The sequence below is a fragment of the Hippopotamus amphibius genome, chromosome 12, assembly GCF_030028045.1.
Source record: "Hippopotamus amphibius kiboko isolate mHipAmp2 chromosome 12, mHipAmp2.hap2, whole genome shotgun sequence".
NCBI lineage: Eukaryota > Metazoa > Chordata > Mammalia > Artiodactyla > Hippopotamidae > Hippopotamus > Hippopotamus amphibius.
This window is the reverse complement of record NC_080197.1, coordinates 34808544-34833496: the sequence shown is the minus strand read 5'-3', so window position 1 is coordinate 34833496 and position 24953 is coordinate 34808544. Positions and strand designations below refer to the sequence as shown.

Genomic DNA, 24953 nt, shown 5'->3' with positions numbered 1-24953 from the left:
CTCCCCTTCTCTGGTGTCAAAGGTATTGCATCACTTAGTAAATATATTGAAGATTGACTGTGTGCTCACCACATGCGGGCAATACTTGGGTGCTGCGGACAGAGTGGGAACCAGTAGAGGGAGGCTGGGCTCTCGGGGAACGCACAGCCTGGCACCGCGAGTGTCTCCCTCACTTCTGCAGCCTCCTTGTGCACCCCAACATCGCCGGGCTGGCGGTGGTCACCGCACACACCTCTTCCCGCTGCCCTTGGCTTTGCCCTCTCCTCACTCTAGCCTGTGAGGTGAGCCCACCAGCCTTTTACAGCGTCCCAGGGGCAATGGCAGTCTATCTGCTTGGCTGGCATGTTCCCTCTGCTCAGAGAGGAACTCAAATATTTGAAACAGTGACTGGAACCAGAGTCTTCCAAAAATTTTTTTTTATTTTATTTGGTGCTATTTTCTTTATGGAGTGGAATTTAGTAGTATTTTCTCACTCCATTAAACTATCAACGCTTGCAGAGGGACTGTCCTTGGAAATGCTTTATAAATCAATATCTCTTTTCCCATCCACTCCCTGTAATCCTTACTTTGCTTTATTTTTCTTCACAGCATTGACCACCCCTGGACACACACACCCTCTCCCTATTCACTATCCCACTATCTCAAACCCTCTTTACTCTTCTCTCCATCCATCCATCCACCCATCCCCCATCCATCCATCCATCCATCCAACCACCTATCCATCATTTCTGTTGCATATTCAACACCCAACAGCCTGCTCCCACTCTGTCCTTTCTTCACTGGTGTCTCTCCAGGCTAGAATGCCTGGTCCATAGCAGGTACTCAGAAAACATCTGTTGAATCAATGAATGGGCTTACTGCCCAGAGAAGGAACGTAGTAACCACTTCCCTCCAGCACCAGATCCATGGATTACTACCATGGGTTTAAATTCACAGATGACGATATCAAGAAACAAACCTTGAGTTTATATTATTGTGCAAAGACAGGCTTGTGATTCCAGGTACTGGATAGCCGCAGGTTTCAGGGACTGGTCAGACCCAAACCATGAAATGTGGTCTGTTCTGCCATAACCTCTGCAGTGCCCTGGGGGTGTGGGGTGACAGGAGGGGAGATGGAGACTCCAGGGGACACCTGGCTGTGGGATCAGCCTTCCTGGTCCTCTGCACGCACGTGGTCACTGGTCATTAACATTCCAGCCCCTTCTATTACGGAAGCTTCTGGGTGCCTTTCAGCCTGGGATGCAGTTAGAAGGCTGTGATTGGAATTCTCACCTCCCCTAGTTCTGCAGGCTCTGCCTAGAAATTAAGGGCACGTGTGTGGGGTAGGGGGTCTCTGTGCCCAGGCCGGGGGTGCCTGGGGCCCCCCCAGCAGTTTCAGGGAGCTCAGGAGTGGATGTGCGGGGCCCAAGATGCCCGCGATGCCAGACCCACCAGTACGCAGGCTCGGCAGACGCCACACGCGAATTTGGGGTGAAGGAGGCATTTGATGGCTCACCTTCCCCTCTTCTCCCGGCCACGTCCTTCCGCGTCCTTGGTGAGGCAGGGTTTACAGGGATGGGAAGGCACTGAGCTGTGAATGGGAAGGACGCTTGGTGTGGAGGGAGCTTCATGTATGAGGCCTCTGGTCCAGAGACACTCGCGGAGCTGGGCTGGAGGGGGAACTTCCCGTCGCGGTGCTTTCAGGACCCCTGCAGCCCTAAACGCCCCCCAACTTAATGGTTCTGACTGGTAGGTTACTTGGCCTCTCAGAGCCTCAGTTTCCTCTTTTGCAAAAGCACTGTCCTCCTCAGAGCGTTCTTGTGAGGACCAAAGGGGTTGATACGTACAAAGCCATGAGACTAGCGCCAAGCACAGGCTGATGCCTAGAGATGCTTGTTAAAGAGAAACAAACAGGCATCCACTGGCCAGACAGCCTTCCGTCCCTGCTCCACTCACCCTTCAACCCCGGGTTCAGCTGCTCGTGGGGCGGGGGCCTGGCTGTAACCAGAGACAGCACAGGGGCTGTGATGTCTGTCTGGACATGATCATGACAAGAAATGACATTTGTGCCCAAAGATGGACCTTCTTCTTGGGGTGGTGCTCAGCTGTGACGGCTGTAAGGTCCTGGGCTCCTTTCACATTGAAAGCCCTCACCAGCACCAAGGGCAGCCTTTCCAAGGACCTAGATGGCGACCTGAAACTCCATCCCCTCTGCTCACTTTCAAGGCCCAACATGAGACTTAATTACATGGAAGGACGGTTCATCCCCAGCCTCAGAGACTCCTGCTATCCTCCTCACATTCCGGAAGGATGCATCTCAGGTCTCGCTACATCTCAGGTTTGTAGGACGCAAGGGGAGTGACCTCTTCATTTTCACCCACACTATTAAAAAGCGCCATTTCAGAGGACCTCTCTTGCAAACCCAAATGCATCCAACAAAACCAACAAAACACTGCCATGATCACTTTAAAGCATTTGTAACAGCCCCAGTCTTTACTGATTTGGAGACTGAAATGAATTGGACAGTGTCTCAGAAGCGTGGTCGAGTGTCATGGTACAGAGACTGCTGGACCACAGAATGAGAGGGTGAAACCCCCACTTAAAAATGGGCTAAGATTTGAACAGACTCTTGCCAAACAAGATATATGCATGGCAAGTAAGCACATGAAAACATGTTCAACATCACAACTCATCAGGGAAATGCAAATGAAAACCACAGTGAGGTACCATGCATGCTCACGAGAATGGCTAAACTTAAACCAAACCAAAAACAACCTGATAATACCAAGTGCTGACAATGATGCAGAGCAGCTGGAATACACACGTTGTTGGTGGGACTACGAAAGGGTTTTAGCCACTCTGAAAAGCTGTTGGTGGTGTCTTATAAACACACTCACCGTATGACCCAGCAATCCCACTCCTGCCTTATTTACCCCAAAGAAATCAAAGCCTATGTCCACACAAGGGCCTGTGACGGATCTGTGTGTGTTTGATCATTTGTGTTACACCAGCCCGGAGAACACAGCCAGGGAGGCAGCATGTGATACTGTGCAGGCTTTGTTCTGTAGTCATTTATCTTCTTTCTATGATAACCAGGGACCAAAAGCTACGTATTTGGTGTGGATTTGATCATATCCTTAGCTCTGGGGAGAAGGAGGAAATGGGTGGCTGGTTCTTGAGTAATCTAAGCCAACTGGGTAACTCTAGTTCCTGTGCCACAGTGACTGTTTCAGGGATGGTCAGGTGACCTGAGTCGGCCCAATCAGATTTTTGTTTGATGATGCCAGGTGAGGGATGAAGGGTGGGGAGATATTCTCTCTGGTCAGTGGGGAATGTGTATATGAGGCCTGAAACTGCTACAGCCCCCCCTTTTTTTTTGCCATGAAGGAAAACAGGTATGAGGAAGGGGTCAGAGGAGGTTAGTGACAAGAGAATCACAGAAAATGGGGCTGAAGAGTCTTGATCAAACCATGCCTTATATCTATTTTTTTTTCTGTATTTTTCAGACACCAACAAATTCCTGTCATTTAAGAGGCCAGTTAGAGCTGGGGTTTTTTATTACCTGAAACTGAAAGCCTCCTACCTAATCTAGATGTGAGGTCTGATTTCCAGAGATCATTTCAAGGAGGCAGAACAAACTAGGAACAAGTACTGTGAGCCAAAGTCAAAGCTAACACAGAGATCTGGGATGAGGATGCAGAGGCCATTGAGATGGAGCAGCACAGAGCGGTGGGTGACCTTAAAGGAGCCCTGGGCCAGGAACAACAGCATCTATCAGGGGAAGATCAGGCATGGGGCTCTGTCAGGACCTGGCCTTGCCGGGGAATGGGAGAACAGCCAGGGAAAAGACACCAGGGAGCAGTGAGGGAGACGGCCTCAGGCAGACTGCCAGTCATACCATGGGGGCATCAAGAGGGGCCATTTATGCTACCTGGGCCAACTGCCCACGGAGGCTGTCTCCTGCCCAAGACCAAGCTAAGCCTGCAGTTGGGGCTCAAGCTGGTAGAGCTGCTCTTCTGATTCAGTTGGTCTGGACTAGGGCAGGGGATCTGCTTTCAACAAGGTCCTCCTGAGGCAGGCGGCCTGCAGATGACACTGGGAAAAACTCTCTTTTACTGGAATGTGGGGGAATCCAGTGACTGCACCAGCTGGACCTGACCCTGGCCTTGGTCTACTCCTGCACCACAAACTCTTCCCTCCTTCTCCTCACCAGATCAGCATTACAGTATACTGCCTCCTGCGTGAGGCCTCTGCCTGCACCTGCCCCTTTGATTTCTCCACAGATCACTCATTCTCTTCCTTGAGCTCTTCTGCCCCCACTCTGTGGGGATGGCAGGCCTCCAGCTCCTATTTTCAAGTTTGGCAACTAGTGGTGTGAGGCCTTTGGCCTCGCCTGTCCTCAGTCTCCAGACTCTCCAGGGAAACTGGATGCTTCTCAGAACTGGAATTTGATAGGTGATGTGTTGGCTTTTGTCTGGGGAACAGTAAGCCAGAACCAAGGTGTACACATAACTGGGGTGGTCTGTGCACCTCTTACCGTGTTTCTAAGCCTTAATCCCCCATCTGCTTGATGGAAACGTACGCCAAGCAGGGGACGATCCCATCTGAGTACAAGAGAAGCTTCTAGCTGAGCACTTCCATCACCCGGCTTGGGTCACACCATCGTGCTGGCATGTCCATTCTTCGCTTTGCCCCAATCTCCTACACTCAACATTTCTAAGGAACATGCATGAGCTAAGGGATAATTATAAGAACCCAATAATAACATCTGGAGATTTTTAGGTCATAAGGTCCCCATGTGGAAAGAGAATGGATTTGACAGTCAGCAGATGTGGGCTCAAATCCAGGCTTAACTACCTCATGGTAGCCCCCTGCCCCCAGCTACTCAATTCCCAGTCTGTAAATGAGGAATACTATCTTAAAAGTCAGGGGGTGGGGGCTTCCTAGGTGACGCAGTGGTTGAGAATCCGCCTGCCAATGCAGGGGACACGGGTTCAATCCCTGCTCCAGGAAGATCCCACATGCTGCGGAGCAACTAAGCCCGTGCACCACAACTATTGAGCCTGCGCTTTAGAGCCTGTGAGCCACAACTATTGAGCCCACGTGCTGCAACTACTGAAGCCCATACGCCTAAAGCCCGTGTTCACAACAAGAAAAGCCACAGCAATGAGGAGCCTGCGTACCACAATGAAGAGTAGCCCTCACTCACTGCAACTAAAAAGAAAGCCCGCGCACAGCAAAAAGACCCAACACAGCCAATTAAATAAATAAATTTATAAAAAAAAAAGTAAATAAAAATTAAAAAAAAAAGTCAGGGGGTGTATTTATACAAATATTTGTAAAGCATTTAATGTTGTGCCTGCACTTTGGTGAAACAATAAAAAGTAACATTATTTTTTAAAAATATATAACATCTACCTGGTTTTTCTTACTTTTTTCCATTTTTCTGCTGAAATCACCCTTCCTCACTTATTCTTCCCACCTTCCCTTATTTAAGATAGATTGTTTAAATTCTTTTCTGCCAATTCTTGTATCCTGATCATCTGTGGTTTACTTCTGCTGCCGTTTTCCCCTGGTTCCTGCCTCTTTACAGGTCCTATAATTTATTGTTGCATCCTAGATATTATGTATGGAAAAGTCAGAACTGAAGAATAATCCTGGTTCTTTTCCCTCTGGAAATTTCCAGCTCTTCTCTGGTCTGTTGGCTAAAGGGAGAAGGTGATTATTTAGATGTCAGCCTGGGTCCATTTGACCAGGGCTGAGCTGCAGCTCACCTCGGCTCAGCCCGACCCCATCCAGCTTCCTAAGGAAGGACCAGTCTCTCAGTTCTTATCAGGGTTTGATCTGGCATTCCCAATTCCCAATTCCCTTTGGGTCCCTCAATTTCAGGTCTCAGGGGAATGTGGGTGATGGGGCAGATGGAACAATTTCTTTCCGTGCATCGGCCCTGCCTTCACTTTCGTTTTCCTCAGCAAATCTGGGGTGGATGGATCAAATCATTATCGTCCCGCATTGTCTTTCAGACTGCAGTGCATCCTGCCTCTCTCTGCATCCCGCCTCTCTCTGCATCCCACCTCTCTCTGCATCCCACCCTTGCCGATGCTCAGCTGACTTGTCTCCACACAGTGAAGTTCCGGGCCCTGCTGCTCCCCTGCATCCAGACCCACGGGGGCTCACAGCTCTCACAGCTCACGTACGATGGACTACTTTCTCTGGAAATCCGTTCATCAAGCCTTTCTTACCTCCACTGCCCCTCGATATCCCCATATATAAGGGTGATTTTTACATTATCCAGAGTTCTCTTTGTGTTCCTGTGGAAGCTCAAGTCTTCTGCATCCAGAGTGGAAGCAGAAAGTGCCTAGAACGGCAGCTGTTATTTTGAACACGAAGGACGTTCCCTGCATGCAAGCTGTCCTGGCCTTGAGCTCTCAGGAGGCAGCCTGGCGCTGAGGCTTGTCTCCTTCCAGGGAGCTGGAGCTGAGACCCACTGGATGGCTTACGTTTGAAGGCTGAGTTGTGAGTTTGTAGCCATGCTTTACGGACCCCACTGATATCTCCCCACCTTTACAATTTCAGATCCTTCCAACAGCCAGCCTCATAGGTCTCTTTGCTTAGGGGTTTTCTCTGGACCCCAAAGTCCACCCTGCCTCTGCCCAGCAAATTGGAATGTCGGGGAATTCATGTCCCTCAAAGGCAGTCCTTAAGCAATGACAGGGGAGACTGGTGGATAAATACCCCTGCTCCCTCCTCCTTGGGTGAGATAACTTAGAGGCCATGTTCTACACCGTCTCCCAGTTCCCCAAAAGCAGTAATCCCAGCCGCCCACGCTGGGGACTTTCTGGGAACACACTTTCCTTGGCTGCTTTCTCTTCCTTACCTCACTCCCCCACTTCCCAGCTGGACTGTACTGGGACACCTTTTAGACAAACTACTTGAACTTGAACTTATTGCTTAGATTCTCTTCTGGGGAAACTCAATCCAAGACAGGTTTCGATTCAGAGGCACCACCACTGGGTGCTGCCTGGGTTTGTGTAAAGGGACTGGTATGGGCAGGGTGTTGACTGAAGAAAGGCAAACCCAGCCGAAATTAGGTGGACCTCACCAAAGAACACCAGGCACATTTCTAGGATGCAGGGGAGCTGATGAGGGGGCTCATCTGCCAGCCTGTAACACCGGAATATGAAAGTCCTGCATCTCGGATGCAATTAAACTGTTTACTGTCTGTCTGTGGTTATGCCTTTAAAGCTTAACATACTCCGAATGGTTGATTTATATTCATAAGTACGTTGTTTTACAAAACTGGCATGAAGTTCTTTCAGTACAATCTGTGAGGTATATTAGCATGTTGCTTCCTCTCTTTGTAATTATTTTTTGCTCTTAAATAAAGAAAACTTGTAGGACCATGGCCCTGTAAATGTCTTGTGGGGACTCCAAGAACTGCTCTGGAAGCCACTTTCCAAGAAGCAATTTCCTTCTTGTCCCATAAAACTCCCCAAAGCACCTTAGGCGAACACCAAAGCGCTGGCTATGTTTGCAAACTGCAAATACAGCAGACATTTAATTACATCGAATTCATCAAAACCCTAATTGAGACAGGAACTGAAACCTTATGGCTTAATTACTTTCTTTTCAGATGGGTAGCAGACTTGGTCACGAGCAGCCCTTCACGCCATGAAACATTAGAGAGAGGCCCACGGGCGCTCGTTGGAAATTCTCCCAGCAAATGAAAGTGTGGAGCAACGTAAATGATGCTGCTAAGTGAGACCCACAACTGGATGTATTAATCAGCTCAATTCCCAACATCCATCGTTTGCTGTAACGTTTCTCTCTCTGCACCAGTTCCACTGCCCGGGAAGCCTTCTCAATAGGTAAGGCAGTGCCTGTGTCTCACCGATTTTGTTTTCCTCCCACTGGTCAGAGAGCACAGAGTCAAGAACCAGTCCTCTGAGATCGTTCTTCTACCAGCACCTCCTCATCTTGATCCTCATTTAGAAGACCTGCTCCCTGACCTTCCTGTCCTTCCCCCTGGGCATCCTGTGGCTATTCCGCTATTTCATTGATAAGTTCTGCCAACGAGTAGGTCAAATTATCACAGTGACCTAGGCTGGAATCTGGAGACAGGGACTCCAGGGAACCTTATTCTTCTGAGAGCTGATCATGGTTTCCAACTTCTACTGAGCATTTACTGTGTGGGCTAGGTGCTACTTAATGCTGAACAAGTTATGTTTAATCCCTAATCCTTATCGTGATGCTAGGAGGTAGATGCCCTTGTACTCACTCTATAGAGGAGAAAACTGAGGCTTAGAGAGGAAGTAACTTCTCCAAGGCTCTGCAGCCAGCACATGGCAGAGTCAGGATTAATTCCCAGGCCTATCTGAGCCCCAGGCTCACGTTCTTTCCAGAACGTCATTTTTCTTCCTCTGCAAAGACTTCTGGGATTCTACAAAGGTCTGAAAAAGAGAGCTGGGTGGCCTTGGAACTCTCCAAGTGGGCACAGGACAAGGAAAGTCAGGAGGGAGGGTCAGCCCCCAGAATCATCCCATGGGCAGCTCCTAATACCGTCGGGGTGGTCGGTGCTTCTCTCCACCATCCTGTGAGATGAACTTGGCAAAGACCTTCCGGGGGTGGGGGGTGAAGTGACTGATACCAGCACTTGCTAAAGGTCAGGAAGCAAGGCTTTTCTGCAGGTGTCCTAACCAAGCCAGTAATTAACCGCATTGCTAATAACTTAGGAAACACAAATGTATTCACCCTACCCCCTACGGGATTAGCTGCGTAGCATTTACTCAGCACTTTCTAGCCACTGGTTTCATTTCTTTACATTATTTCTCCCTCTTTGGGCTTGACTTTGCATCAAGCTTCAGGTACAAATGACTAATGAACTAGTGACAGCACTAATACTGCTACTGCTAATGGTGATGGTGCTAATGAAGAGAGTGCCGACACCCACGGCCTCTGTGGAACGTGACTATTCATCTCCTGGAGGCACGGAGAGGGCGGCCAGCAGAGGGGGGAGGGGAGGGGGGAGTACAAGTGGCCCTGAAGGCAAAGACGGACACTCATTCTTTGGGTGTTAACCACATTTACAGGAGCTCTAAAAAACGCCATGCCGCAGGTCCACAAAACCTAAGGCAAGAGATAACTGACCAAAAGGATGAAGAAAGAAAACGTTCAGTCTAGCAAGTTGGGTGGAATTCAATCACCGTCTATGGACCCAGTGTCCAGCAGCCTCTTCTTGGAGGTAAGCATCCACCTGCGGGCTCTGGAGCCGACCCCTGATGAGATCAAGATGTCCCGCTGCTTGTCGCCCAGAAGCATCGAACCCACCAGGCAACCCAGACAAATCAGTCGGCACGGAGAAGACGGGAGTGAAAGGCAGGCAGTGCGGAGGGCAGTGGTGCCAGGGCGCAGCGGGCATTAAAGACTCTGGCGTCTGCCTGAGAGTCGGGTGGTGCTGGGTGCCCCTGGCGAGCTGCCTGCACAGCGAGGGGTCTGGAAAAGGGTGTGGGAGAAGGTTTACAGGAGCTCCCTTAGCCCTGCAGACCAACCAGCCGCTTCTAGCAGGACCTTGCACCCTCCCTCCGCAGCGAGGGGGCTGGTGGGGTCACTGGGTTCCTCAATACTGCAAGCGGGGGGCCCACATGGGCTACTAGAAGTCACTCTTCCTAGAAGATACAGAGTCCTGGCTGTCGGGCAGAGAGCCTAAAATAGGACAGCGTTTCTTAATAATCTTCCTCTAAAGAAACTAGGGCATCAGAGCCGGCGGGGTGGCTGCACACCCCAGCTGCCTCTTCAACGCTGTGGATGCCTGGCAGCCTCACACTTAGGTGACTTTGAGTGTCTTCCCAAGACTTTCCGAGACAGACACCAGATGGACATAGTCCCCAGACACCTCCTGGCAGTGGAATAGTCTCTGTAGATAACATGCAGGCAAGCAGAACCCCTCATGACCCCCAAAGTAAGCTAAAGTGGACACAGAAGTCAAATGCTTGATCGTTGTTGAAAAAGAGAGAACGCGCCCCAAACTGTGACAAGTACAAACTGATTTTAGCAGAACGAGATCTGTCATTTGCTCTCTCTTATTTACTCTATTTCCATTCCTAGGATTGTTTTACATCCTTCCAGGTCAGATCAATAACATCAAAATGAGCATGACACATTCAGATTCGCGGGCTGGTTGCTTATTCACGCGGACTTGTGGGCTCCGCAATCCACCTGCTTGGAGACCAAATCATGGTGCCTGGGCTTCCAGTCCCGGCTGGGCCACCCTCCTGGGGCCTGAGACCTCACGTCACCCTGCCCAAGGCCGCCGGCCCCCACGTGGGTGAGCTCCAGGGAGACGGCCTCTGCCTCACCTCCGCACTGCCCCCACCCCTCCCCAGGCCGTGGTCTGCCTCCAGTCTTACCTGCCCGGCGAAGAGCCCACAGACGCCAATAATGCACAGGATGTTGAACACGGCAGAGCCCACGATGGTCCCCACTCCCACGTCGCCCTTGGTGATGAAGACACCTGAAACACAGACCACTATCAGCTGGCTGCTGGGGCGGGCTGCACCCAAGGTGGGCGCAGGGGAGCTTCTGTAAGCATTAGACTGTTCTCAGGATCTACAGGAAACAGCGGAGGGTTGGAGAGAGCTTGCTAATCTCTGTTGGGGCCTTTGTGCACAGGACCACGGGCACTGGGTCTGGAACCCGTTCAGGCAAAGCAAAAGCATCACTTTAATAAATAACAACAGCAACCGCAGTGGGAGGAAGGCTGGTGTTCTGCCTCTCGGGGTCTCAGGGTGCTCGTCTCCAGCGCTCTTGTCCTTCAGGGAGGGCAGGGCTGAGACGTTCCCCAGGTGGACACCTACCTATGACTGATGTGAACAGCTCTGGGGCCGAACTGCCCGCCGCCATGAACGTGGCCCCAGCCACATCCTCGCTGAGGTGCAGGCGCTGCAGAGGAGCAAAAGCATAGGTGAGTTGGGATTCTCCTGGAATGGAAGTGGCCATGACCCCCCAGGTCCCAAGCTCAGTCCATCCTCAGCCTCCCCTCTTCCCCAGCTCAGCCTCTCCTTCCCACCAGCTGGGCCACACCTCCTCTTTGGGGTAATGTCAGGGAGGGGGCTACATGTTCCCTCCAATTAAAGGCTCTGACAAGATCCAGGGGTCCCAAGCCACATGGCCCGGGGGCTGCACAGACAATAGGCAGGGTGGGGAGTGGGGGCCGTGTGAGGTAGGGTGGGCCTTCACCTCCTTTTTAAAGACTCAGCTCCTTCTGTGTTTCCAAATATCCCTATTTAAAGAGGTGCCCAAATCCACATTTTTAGGTAAAACATTCTGAGTTTTTTCAATAAGATGCTGATGACTTCGGGCTGCGTTAGGCTCATGGTAACCAGTTTTCCAGCCTTGAGTCCAGGAGGCTATGGAGGCTGTGGGGGGTGGGGGTGGGGAGGGTCACCCTCCTGAAACCCACTCACCATCCTCAAAGCACTGTTTTTAAAAAAATTTTTATTGTAATATAGTTGCTTTACAAGGTTACGTTAGTTTCTACTGTACGGCAAAGTGAATCAGCTACAGGTATACATATATCCCCTTTTGGGGATTTCCTTCCCATTTAGGTCACCATGGAGCACTCAGTGCTGTCCTGGATCCCGGGGTAGGGAGAGTATGGGGGTGGCGAGAATGAGTAGAGAGAGAGGATGAGCCCCTGCCAAGATCATCCACACAACCAACTCTCCAGCTTCTCCTGCTTATTGATCCGGAAGGTGATTTGCAAGAAGACACGTGACATTGAGGCTGGGGAGTGTGGGAGCTTTTCTGCATCCAGCCCAACCCAGAAAGGAAGCTGCTGGCTGTCACTAAATAGCCAGCTCCCCTGGGAGTGGGGGGGCCCAGCTAAGAGTCCCTGGCCCCTCTTCCAAGATGCACCACAGCTGCACTTCCTTGTTCAGCCATGGAGGGGCAGCACGGCCTCGGCGAAGGCCACTGGCTCCTCTGACCAGCAAGAGGCTGCCGCCGGAGCCCCGGTGAGCCTTTTGACCTGGAAACCTGGGTTCCCTCGCTCTTGACGGCAAAGCTAAATGTCGCATGTGGTTCTGAGGAGACCCTAAGATGGAGGTGCTGATACCTCAAGGTGAAAGATGTGGCTGTGAGGGGTGCCCGGCATCCTGTCTCACCAGGCAGGTAAGCGAACACAGTGCTCACACTCCATGGCTGGTTTGTCCTCTCCCTGCTGTGTCCGCTCCAGCGCAGGCATTAGCTGTGGACTCCACACGGCGGGGCGCACCTCCTGTTCCTTTCCTTCCTTCCATCACTCACTTTGCTTCTTCCTCCTTCACCTCCCCTCCTCCTTCACCCCTCATTCACTTCGGCCCTGGCCACGTCTCACTGGGTGCTTAGAGTCACCAGCTGGGGGGATCTTCCTGCCTCTGGACCCTTTCCATCTACCAGATCAGTCATCAAAAGCTTTCCCAGCTCCCTCCTGCCACCCCCGCCTGGCATCCTCAGGTCTCCCCGCATGCACGCTGAGTCCTGCCCCGGGTTCTCCCGCTTAGACTCTTCTTGGCTCAAATATCCATCCTTCTAAGACGCTGCCACTGAGACTGCTGCTCCCATCCTGCCCTGCACAAGCCCTCCTCCCACCCCCTGTCTCACGCTGGAGCTGCTCCGGGCCCTGGGCCCCACGATAGCAAAGACCACGCTGTATTTCACCTTGATTCCTCCCCAAGGGCTGTGCTCACAGGTGCTATGTGTCTCCTCAATGGAGGAGAACATGTTCTGACAATTGTATGTACATTTCCAGCACGAGATCTTAACTTTACTATTAACAAAATGTGTGGGAAGGAGAGTAGATCGCTTTGCATGAGGAATAAACTGCCAAATGGTGGATTTCAGAGATCACAGATGATCCCGGTTACAGGTGCTTCCATGCTTTCTCCTCTTCTCCATCAGGAGACCCTGTTCTCAGGTTACATCACTTTGGACAAAAGGCTTCCACACTGGCCGGCGTCCGTCTCAGAGACCAGCTCACTCACTTCCCTTCTCCCACCTCCACCGTATTGAGGAACCCACTCCCGGGGCCTCTCCGGGGTTGCTGTGGCATGTTCTCTTTTATTTTTTTAAGTACACAAAACTAACAGACTTCAGGATGTGGAAGAAACTGCTTAAGTTAGTGGTTCTCAAGATGTGGCTTCCAGACTGGCAGCCTCCATATCACCTGGGAACTTACTAGAAGGGCAACTTCTGTTCCCCACTGTCCCCCTAGAGCCGGTGACTCAGACACAGGGGCAGGGAAGCAGGGAGGGAGGGTCAGCCCAGGCTGAAGGCTACGTGAAGGAGCAAGAGTTCTGGATGGACGGGAGGTGCATCTGGGGGAGAGACCTCTTCTGAAAATGGGATTCTGAATTAAAAATAAAATAAAACAGAAAGCCTCCAGATAAAGGAAACTACATTTAAACCAGAAAAAGAGATGACAGAAGCAAGAGAATGAAAGAGTCCTAGATATGCTAAATGTTTTCAGATGAAAGGATGTAACTTGGCTTTCAGCCTGGCCTTCACTGGGCTGAGCCCCTTTCCTGGCCTCTGTGGCCAATTCTCTCATCCTCTTGCCTTCCAGGCCTCTGCCTGGAGTGCTGCTGCACATTCAGAGAGGAGGGGAGTGGAGGTGTGGCTGAAGACTCCTTACTCTGTGAGGACCCCATGAATCATGAGGGAGGGTTATAGAGGCCGAAGGAGAGGGCAAGGAGGAACATGGAGAAAGTGAGGGGAGAAAGGAAGAGCAGGGCTTAAAGAGAAAGAAAGAGGGAGCAGAACATGAACAGTACCTTGAGTTACACCCAGTGGGGCAGGGAGAGCTGGGCATAAGGGTTAAAGGCTAACGACGGATCCGCATGCTGAAATTCTAAGCAGACTGGAGACGTTTTTGAGCTAATACTTCCCATGGCCCTGAAGCCTGCTGGTGCCCGGCTGCGTGGAGGGCTGCCCAGGACCTCAGTGGGGGAGGCTGGAGCAGTACCGGGGCCCGGCTCAGACACGTACCTCACAGATCTTTTCCAAGGAGGGGACGAAGAAGTCGTCACACACAATGGCCAGTGCGTAGAACATGTACATGGCCTGCAAGAGAGGAAAGAAGGGGTCAAAGTCAGAGTCAGGGAGGAGCCCCTGGGGTGAGGGTCAGGCAACTCTTTGCTTTAAGAGCATTCTCTGTCATCATTAATTCAACACGTTACACTACGTGCAGTCTTTGCAATGCCTGTCACCTCCCACCCTCCCACCTTGTCCACCTCCTAGGTCCCCAAACACACCACGGATGCCTGCCCTGGGGCCTTTTCACGTGCTGTTCCTTCTGCCCAGAACACATTCCCCCAGATCACCTTGCTTCAGTCCCCCATGTCCTTTGGGTCCCTGGGTCAACATCAATCTAAGCAAGAGGCCTTGGACTCCCCTCCCTCCCCTTTCTCTTTATTCCCCTTATTCTGCTTTGTTTTTCTTGACCTATTTGATGTTTGATTAACTTGTTTGTTGTCTCTTTCCCGCTCTAAGAGTCCATGAGGGTATGAACTTTATCTCATTGATCCCCAGCACAGGGCCTGGTGCGTAGTAGGTACTCAATAAATTTATGTGCAATGAGGGAATACATAGATGAATGCTTCCTGCTGAGCTTGTTCATGCTCCTGAAACCTGGCTTCCATATTCTTGGTTAGTCATGACCAGGGCATCCCCTGGAGTTCTACCTTTGGGCCATAAGTCATTTCTCTATCTTATCCAACTCTGTCTCCGTTCTAATTTTTAAAAAAAAAAAATTATTTTAATTTTGGCTGCGTCAGGTCTCAGTTGCAGCATGTGGGCTTCCCGTTGCAGTGCACAGGCTTCTCTCCAGCTGTGGCACACAGGCTCTCTAGTTGTGGTCTGTGTGCTCAGTAGTTGTGGCATGCGGGCTTAGTTGTTCCAAGGCATGTGGGATCTTAGCTCCCCAACCAGGCATTGAACCCACGTCCCCTGCTTTGGAAGGTGGATTCTCAACCACTGGACCACCAGGGAAGTCCCTCCTCTCTAATGAATGAAATCTTATTCACAGTCCATTGTTGGTTGACCACCCAGCATCCATCCTCCAGGCCGTCCTAATAGGACCCCAGTTTTGTCCATACATCCACCACATCCCATGTGGAGGTGGCCCCACCCTTCAGTAGATCCTGATGGGCCAATCAGGGTGTAGTATTCCCCAGGGATGGCTACCGGTTTAGGGTCGGGCACATGACCTCGGCTGGCCCAATCAGATGGCAGGAAAGGCCTTACAGTCCTTGAGGGTCCTCACCCTCCAGCTGTGGACCAGGAAGCTGGGCGTCCTGACTGCCATTGGCAGACAAATTGAGGGAACTCTGACTTGAGATGAAGTTGACCCTGAGTCACTTAGCCATTGATCACATGGTCCCTGCCTCTGGACTTCATAACATAACATACCGGCAAACAGGCCAGTTTAACTTGGAGTTTCCCTGTTACTTGCAGCCCAAAGCTTATAATGGGTGTGGCTGTTCATCCTTCAGGTTCCAGCATCCTCAGGAGTCACTTCTCTCTCCTATTTTGACCTCCCAGCATCTTTTCCTTTGGCTAACTGCTCTGCAGGAAGGGTCTCTCTCCCACACCCCACCCCCCTCACCACAGGGCACGGGTACAGGGCCCAGGCTGGGCACCGGAACACCCCGTTCTCCCCCAGGCAGTGGTGGGTGGGCAAGAGGTCTGCAAGGGGCCGGGATCAACAGAGAAGCTGGGAGAGGGGACCCCTCTCCTTGGAGATAAATGCACCACCTGAGTCTGGAGCCGTGGGAGGCAGCTGCCCTAGTAAGCCTGCCTGAGAGTGAGCCCACCCAGCAAGGAGCCGGACCAAGAGAGGGGACAGGTGGACACACACACATGCACACATGTGCACACACATGCCCAGCAACACCATTTGAACTCCAGGCCCAGGTCAGTCTGAAACCAACGTGCTCTCCAATTTCATGAGCTAATAATGTGCCTTTGATACTAGAGCTGATTTGTGTGTTGCAGCTGTCCTTCTAGAAGCCTTCTGGAGCAACTCGAGCACGAGACCATCTCTCTGACCTTTGACGCGGCGGCTGTTCTCATTTAGACACCCCTGCCCCTCCCCCCCCCCCCCAAACTGGTTCTCTTTTCACGTCTATGTGTTTGGTCTTTTCAACCAGATTGTGAGATCCTAAAGTGCATCTTAACACTTGAGTCTGTGGAAATATCAGACAAGGGCACAGGAACATATATGCCGGGGATATTCATTCCAAAATGCTGACTATAATAAATTACCAAAGCTAACAAAATACACCACAGGGGATGGGTTATATAAGCGATGATTGGTCGTTCAAGGAAATACTGTCAACAGGGATTATGGAAATTCACATTTAGTGACAGGAAAGGCATTTACCATCCCTTGTTAAATAAAAATGCTGTAAAACACTGGGTACAATCTCCTTTTTGTTAAATTGCCTGTGTATATGAGTACGTACACACACACACACATATTTGCCTATAAGAGTTTGTAAGACTGTAAATCAAAATAGTTTTCCCCTTGCTTGGTGTGACTCTATCTGCACTTTATAATTCCTATCCGTGTTTTCTTATTTGTCCACCTTGAATCTGTATTTCTGATGTGATATTTGTAGGTGGTGGGAGATTTGAGAGGTCAGGACTCTCTCTTACACTTTTCTAATCTCTTGTGAGCCTGGGAAACCAGCCATGCAGAGAAGCCTTAAAAATAACTTTCTACTGATTGGTCTATTCATAAGCTGCACAAAGTTATTTGCCTCTGGGGTGCTTCTTTTTCGGGGGGGAGCCGAAATGTCAATTTAAAAAAAATTAGTGCTATATTTTATAGCTTTGTGGGTGAGTCAGAATATACATTCTGCAATAGACTCAAACCTTCTTTTGCCGTATGACTGGGCTGATCCCATGTTACGCAGGTTTCAACATTATCTTTGAGGCAACAGCCAGATATAGTTATTGGAATACAGAGCTGCACATTTGTGGATTAACCAAGAACTAAATAAGCTGTTCGTAGCTGAGGTACTCAACAGCCTAAAACCCCCAATGCCACTTACAAGTCCATAAACTCTCTCTCCAAGACCATGCTCCAATATTATGTATTGATCCTGTTTCGAGGCAAGAAGTTCCATCTAACGCACGGCAATGTCAACACTTGGCTTAGGACCAGAAATGAACAGATCTGCCTGGCCCACTGTGCTTTCAAGGGTGATGGCTGTTGAAAGCCAAGTTAGTTCTGTGCACAAGGCAGCGTGAGGTGGGATGCCCACCCTCAGACACCCTGTGACAAAGCTCCTCTGGACACCCAGGGGCCTGCCAGGCCATGGGGCTCCTTTCCAGCTACAGAGCACCTCCTGGCATCTGAGGGCAGCCTGCCACTTTGTTTACAAGAAACTCTCTTCTAACTCTTTGCCACGTTACCCACTGGAAATCGGGTCCCACTGGAAAAACGAAACAGAACAAGATATTGATGGGGGCTGTGCATATGAGGAGGGCAGAGGGAGAAGGGAACTCTATACCTTCTGTTCAATTATGCTGTGAACCTGAAACTGCTGTTAAAAAGGTCTACTATTAATAAAAAACAAAACCAAAACAGTATAAAGGAATGTTTTACAAATTTAACTTGAAGATGCAGAGGGCCTACTGGAAGTGTGATATCAATGGTCCTATCAATATCGCTGGTCCAAATATTGTAAAGAATGAGGCATTTGGAGATTAACTCCTATATTTCCAAAGGCTATAATAATATCATCATTGACAAGGATAATAATACAACCTCTGTTAATAATATCTGCCACTCTTTGTCGGGCTAGGAATTTAGGCCTGCTCCTAATTTTTTTTTTTTTACAAGGACTCTCTCACTCAATTCTTATAGCTCCCGTGGCGGGCAGGGCGTTACTGACCCCATGTCCCAGGCACCTCGGAGAACATCGTAACTCATCCAAGGACCCTCTCCAAGCCTTCCCATGGGGCCCAGCTGCTGCCAGTGCAGAGGCTGTTTCTGATTTGCTACCCCATTTCCACTTTCTGTTTTCAGCTCACCTACTAATAAGCTGTCTTTTCCAACCACAGAGAGGGAGGGACAGTTTCAGAATCCTAGCCATCCACTTTTGAGGGCTGCCCGTCAGAGCCACTGATGTCCTCTTTTATTTTTATTTTAAAAGTTTTATTTTGATTGCATGTTCACATAAGTATACCATTTACCTACAAGTATAAATGTGATGAGCGTGAACACAGGTAAACCCTCGCTACCTCTGTATTTTGAGTGAATCCCTATTTTCCTCTATAAATGAACGGACCATAAACAGTGCGGCAATAAAAATCTTTAAACATATATCCTTTTGCATTTCTAGGGTAAACTTCCAGATGGGGAGTTTTTTTTTTACAAGGTGTGCTACAAAATACAAGACAGATTCGAAGTCTCACAAAGGGTTGAGCTGGCCCAATACCCTGGGACTGCCCATGTCAAAACTGGTCCCCATGGAAATTGTGGCTCGGCTACAGCAACCAGGGCAGGTGAACACAGGTCATGTTCTAAAGATGAGTGAGGGTGTCTGGAAAGGAGAGGGGACATCCGTGTGAGCTTCAGCTCAAGTCTCAGACCATAGGCGCATCTGTACTTTGACATTGACCATGTGCTGCGATGACCTCAGGCCATGTTTCAGGTTTATGCATCTGCCTTTCTTCTCTTGAAGGGCAGCAGCTGTGCCTCTACCCTTCCTCTCCACCCTGTTCCCGGCGTGCACAGAATGAGGGCCCCATTCACCTGGAGGGAAATGGGCTCCAAGGCAGGGAGTGCTCACAGAGTAGCTGGTGTCACCTTCAGAAGCTGTCAAGGTAAGTGGCCGGATAGCATGACTGGCACAGCCACTGCTGCTGGTTGTGCCTGCCTTCCCGGCTGAGGCTTTCAGAGGTCAGCTGGCAAGCAGCTCAGCCCCGCCGAGCCTGGCCAAGCTTAACCCAGTTCTGCTGAACCCCAAATACCCACGAGCTAAATAAATGTGTATTGTTATATATCACTGAGATTTTGAGGCCACTTGTTACACAGCATTATTGTGGCAACAGGCAACAGCTATAGCCAAGGTGATAAAAAGAGCCAGAGTGAAAACAATAATAACGAGAAGTAACTTCCAAGAAATGAAACTTTCTTGTTCTGAATGACAATATACTCAGCTTTTCTAATCTCCCTGGAACTAGCCATGGCCATGTGACACAATTTTGGGCAAAGAGAATAAGGGACATATTCAACTAAAGTCACCCCTTCTTCCTGCCTTGAACTCTGATGTGATGTCCGGAATGCCAGCAGCCATTATGTGACCATAAGACAAGAAGCATGACAATACACACCAACATGCTAAGGGTAGCAGAGCCTTAAGGATGCCATTCACCAGCTGATCTAATGCCAGAAACCACCTCCCTCTGTTCTCCTAACTATGTGAGAAAATGAACCTTATTTGCCTCAGTCACCATTAGTTGGGATTTCTCTACTTGCAGCCACGAGCCTCCCTAACTGACATAAGGCATAGAAGATTCATTCTGCTAGGCACGAATGAAGGAGGTGAGAGAAGGCTTCACAGAGAAAGTGGCCACTGAACTGGGATTCTGAAAGATAAATTCTATTTCATTAGGTAATTTTAAAGGTTGACTGGGACTAATAAAACTAGAGAACTTTGGTGACAATGGTTAAACTGAAAAATACCTAAGGTAACAGGAAATCACCATGGCCTGTGGCTTAATGGAGGCAAACAGGCTCTAGCTGAAATGTCAATACACATAAGGACTTCCGAATTGTGAGGGCAAATGTATCCCAATGGCATGACATTAACCCCACCGTTTTATGTGGCATCTACAGTCAGTGATTTTCACAGACAATTTCCTTTTACTACATCCTCTGCACTCGTGTTGCTCTGTCTTTAATTTCAGTGAAGGTGGTGCTGGAGAAGCAATTTCTAGGGAAGATCTATAGAACTCTGGCCTTGGTGGAAATTGTCCTAAATCTCCCAGGAAATATGGTTAGAATAACAACAACAACAACAACAACAACAAAGATCTTCCTTTTCTCCTTCTCTGTCTTTTTCATAGTTTCAAGTGATCCTATATGATTAGACTTGGAAAAAAATGTTATTTCTTTAAAAATCATTCTTCTCCCTGACAAGCTGGGTGTCCAGTGGCCCCATGATGTTATGGCAAGACTGACCCACACGCCAGTTCTCAGGCTCTGCTACCACCTTGGCCATCGTTCTCCTGGAAGTGCTCTCTGCCCTGGTGACTAGAGAGAGAAGCACAGCCTCAGCTAGACTCAGGTTCTGACCAAGAGTATCTGGGAGTGGGGGGCAGGCTGTGGGGAGGAAGAATGCAGCAGATGGCCAGGGCTGCCCCCTGGGCCTACCATATTCTTCAGGCGTTATTAATTTAGAGAACTCTACTGCCTTTCAATGGTCAGAATCTGCCTCAGTTTCCTTGCAGACTTGACCAATGGGAGTTGGTGCGTCCGTCTCCAGCTCCCTTGCCCCCTGGGTGGGGTCCCTCCATGCCATCTGCCTGGGTTCCCACAGGCGAATTAAGCTTCAGGTGCCCATAGTGGTGTAAGCTCCATCACTCGCCTTCTATTAGCAAGCGTCCCTTCTCTGTCTCACTTCCAGCGCCCCTCAGGGATGCTTCCCTATACTCCAAATGACCACTGAACTCTAATCCTCATTTCAGGGTCTGCTTAGAGGACAGCCCAAATTAAAACAAGACGGAAGTAGGTTAGGGCAGACTGTGGAAGGAATGAAACGCAGCATGAAACCAAGCTGGACCACTCTCAGACACGACTGTCTTCCCAAAGTCTAGTGGGGACAGTGGTGGAAGTGCCTGGCCATGAGCTTTTCTGGTTCTAAGCCCCTGACATTAGGCTTTTGATCACCAAGGCACCTGTTCCAATAGACACATCACCAGCTAACAACTAGATAAGGAGACAGGCTGCCCCATCCAGGAAGTTCCCTTTTCACAAATCCTGGGTGACCCAGATAAGTGACCACTTGAGTGACCTTTATTTTCCCAACCTGCACTCCAATTCCTGCTATTATGTTTTAAATTCGCCAATCAAGAGTGACCCAGAGAAAACCTAGATACCCAACCTTGACCTCAGGAAAGGCAGAACCCCAGGTGTCCTCTCTCTTTCTCTCTCTCCTCCCACCCCTGGTGACCTCACTGTGTGGCCTTGGACATGCCGTGTACCCCCAGGATCTATGAGTAATAAACCTTGTCTTTTCAAAGTTCCCTGAGGACTGTTGCTGAGGTGGGTCCTGCAATCGTGATAGAACCAGGAAGGCCAGTGGGTCCTGCTGGAGAGACGTCCACAGGAGCAGGCATGGCCCAGCTGAGTGCATTCCCAGCCAGGGCACTGCCCTCTACAGGCTGAGACCAACTGAACACGGGACGCTCTCCCTTAGTCCCACCCCAGTCCTTCTGTAGTTGGCATCAGAAGGTCTTTGGAGACATTGCCAACTGAAAAGGATACTCTTAAATGCAGGGACTTAAAGGCTAAAGGAAGTGAGTATATGTTAATGTACCTGCTTATCAGCACAAACCCTGTAACTATGTTCCCTGAAGCCTCTCTCGATGCCCAGATGAAGCCCATGGCCGACGGTGTTCTCGGAGGTCAGCACACGGGGGTCACGGAGCCTTGGGAATGAGACCCGCCTTCTCTGCAAAAACGTTCTCTTCCTTTTTTCTCTCTCCTCTTGCTTCCCCACCCCAGATGCCTCTCACACAGGGTCCACTCTGAGACTGCTCTGAAGTCCCTCATTTATTTCTCTTTGTTGTCAGTTTCGCAAGGGAGTAGGGGTGATGACTGCCATGTCCCTTCAATATTCTCTAAAGACAGGGTCTTGGGACAGGTTTCTGTAGCTGGGCTGATGTCCATGTGGGCCTTACAGGGGCTCCCTGGGTGCTGCGCACACACACGCGCCACTGACCTGCATGACGATGGCTGCAGGATGGGCACTGGGTTAATCCAGCCTCCTCGTGGTTGGGGGTGGGGGAAGCAGGTTCATTAACCTGGCTCTGGTCACACAGCTAGTAGGTGGCAGAGGCAGGATTTGAGCCCAGGGACCTACCTCCCTAGCACATGCTTCTCTCTCGCGCGCGCTCTTTATATATCAATAGATAGATAGAGGTACAGATATAAAGATATATACAAGGGTGAATCAAAAATTATCCACACCCTGGCTATAGAATTTATTTTAATTAACTTTTAGAAAAGACAAATACATAATTTTTTCAACATAATCTCCTTGCTTTACAATACAATTTGTCCATCGGTCAACAAGCGTTCATATTCCCTCATTAAAAAATGTTTTACGCTGAGCTACATGCCACGAATGCACCGTTGCTTTACTTCTTCATCAGAAGTGAGTCTTTGTCCTCGTAGGGCTGCTTTCAGGGGACCAAACAGGTGAAAGTCCGATGGACCAAGATCGGGAATATAGGGAGGATGCTTTAACACCTCAAGGTGAAGTTTTCACAGAGTGTGGACAGTGTGGACAGAAGTGTGAGGGTGTACATTGTCATGCAAAATCGCAACGCCCTTGGAGAGCAGTCCTCTGCATTTAATCCCAAGTTTAGCCTACAGCTCTTCAATTAGCATCTCACTGTAACGAGCACTGTTGATTGTTGAACCTTTTTCTTGATAAGGTTCCAATACTGACACTTCAGAATTCCAGGAAACAGAATCATTTCACGTGTACGCTCAATGTTGTCATCAGCCGTGGATGTGGACGGGCATCCAGCTCCTTCTTGATGGCTAACACTTGTGTGACCTTCCTTGAACTTCTCTATCCATTCATACACACTTTTTCATGGCAAAACACTTTCTCCATACTGCGCACAAAGTCTTAGATAAACAATGGCACCAGGTACACCCTCAGACCACAAAAAATGAATCACACTGCATGCTGCTCTTCTTTTGAGCAAATCACAAGTGGAACATCCATTTTTACTCGCACCGCACTTGCAAATAAACTGATGTAACATGTCCACACCTGCACAGCAGTGACTGGGGAGACAGTAGCCTTGAATGGAAAGTGCTGGTAAGATAGTGTGGCCAACGGAAATTTTAATATTACCAGGGTGCGGATAATTTTTGAGTCACCCTAGTATATATAGTAAAGAGTTACCTATATCTACATAAATGTATATACATATATATTACACCTCTCTCCATATTTTTTGATTTTTTAAAAATTTTGTTTTAATTTTTTATTGTGGTAAATATGCACAACACAATATTTACCGTTTTAACCATTTTAAAGTGTATAGTTCAATGGCATTAAGTATGTTCACAGTGCTGTTGCACCATCAAGTCCAGATATTTTCATCATCCCAACTGAAACTGTCCCCATTAGATGCTAACTCTCCACTCCCCCCAGCCCCAGCACCTGGCAATCACCTTTCTACTTTCTGCTTCTACGAATGTGACTACTCTAGGGACCTCATACGAGGGGAGTCTTACAGGATTTGTCCCTTTGTGACTGGCTTATTTCACTCAGCATAATGTCTTCAAGATTCATACATGTTGTAGCAGGTGTCAGCCTTTTTCAAGGCTGAGTAATATCCCACTGTATGGGTACACACATTCTGTTTATCCGTTCATCTGTCACTGGACATCTGGGTGGCTTCCACCTTTGTGGCTATTGTGATTAGTGCTGCTATGAACATTGGTGCACAAATACCTGTTCGAGTCCCTGCTCGCAATTCTTTGGGGCTAGATACACAGAAGTGGAGTTGCTGGATCATATGGTAATTCTATGTTTCCTTTTTTGAGGAACTGCCATACTATTTTCCATAATGGCTGCACCATTTTACATTCCACTAACAGTGCACAAGGGTTCCAATTTCTCTACATCTTCACCAAAACTTGTTATTTTCTGAGTTTTTGTTTTGTGGTTTTTTTGACAGTAGCCATCCTAGTGGGTGTGAGGTGTGTGATCAAGGCACAGTTTTGGGTTTTGTTAATAAGTTCATTTTTGAAAAAGTAAATAAAGTCCCCCTGAAGCCCTGCTGTCAGGACAGGAGACAAGTATGACAGGGAAAGAACAATGCTTCCCGGATCCCCTGGCAACCCTTCCCGCAAGCACGCGCACACATTCTAAGAAGTCCATTCATTCTTTCCAAAGGAAGAGTCTCCTTTGCAGAATCAGGAATGAAAACCCCCTTCCATCTGTGTGGGCTTCCTTCCTTTTCAGAGTACTGCCCAGCAGAGGTCTTCACTGGGCTTACACGGAACAGGCACAGATCAGCCCAGGGAAAGGAGGACAGTCAAGGCAGGGGTGGGGGCAGGGAGAGGTGGTGGGGTTGGGCATCCTTGCCAGAGGCTGCTGTCTGGTGCCACAGCCTCGACTGCCCACAGAGACCCGCAGGGTGTGGGGATGAGACACGTGGATGCGGCAGGGTCCGTGGCTCACTGGACAGCAGCCAACGTGGCATGAAAATATGTGCTTAGTGTGTCCAGGGCTTCTGATCTTCCAAGAGAGAAGCTGCCTATCTGGACTCTGGGGTACCATCTCTTGATGTCGAGTAATGAGTGCAGATGCTCTGCTGCCCCCACTCTCCCTCTTGCTGATTCTGCTCCCAGAACACAGGTCTCCCGCCTGTTCACTGAATGAGCCGGGCTGGCTCTGCCTCAGGGCCCTTGCACTGGCTGTTTTCTCTGCCTGCCCCACTCTCTCCCCAGCTGTCCACATGGCTCTGTCCCTCGATTCCTTCAGCCTTTGCTCAAACCTCACCCTCGTGGGGCCCCCTGACCCTTCGATGTGCTTCTCCTGTACCCTCCCCCCCTTCTGCTTCTAACCCTGCTCCACTTCCTCTTTTTCCCACTACCCCAATTATCTTCTAGCATACCAGATAATGCTTATTATGATGCTTATTTTATTGTATGTCTCCTTCCTTAGAATGTAAGC

At 49.5% G+C, this 24953-nt stretch overlaps 1 protein-coding gene across 2 annotated transcripts in view; it reads right to left on the bottom strand.

Moving 5' to 3' along the window:
* SLC24A3 (solute carrier family 24 member 3) overlaps nt 1-24953 on the bottom strand; it is a 465173-nt gene that overhangs the window by 118503 nt on the left and 321717 nt on the right. Inside the window, exons 4-6 of one of the 2 annotated variants that reach the window (XM_057702549.1) lie at nt 14002-14076; nt 10833-10917; nt 10386-10489 (exon numbers count right to left, since the gene is read on the bottom strand). In XM_057702549.1, coding sequence (XP_057558532.1) covers nt 10386-10489; nt 10833-10917; nt 14002-14076 — 264 coding nt within the window. The remainder of the gene's footprint in view (nt 1-10385; nt 10490-10832; nt 10918-14001; nt 14077-24953) is intronic. The other variant, XM_057702550.1, reaches the window with a different exon arrangement.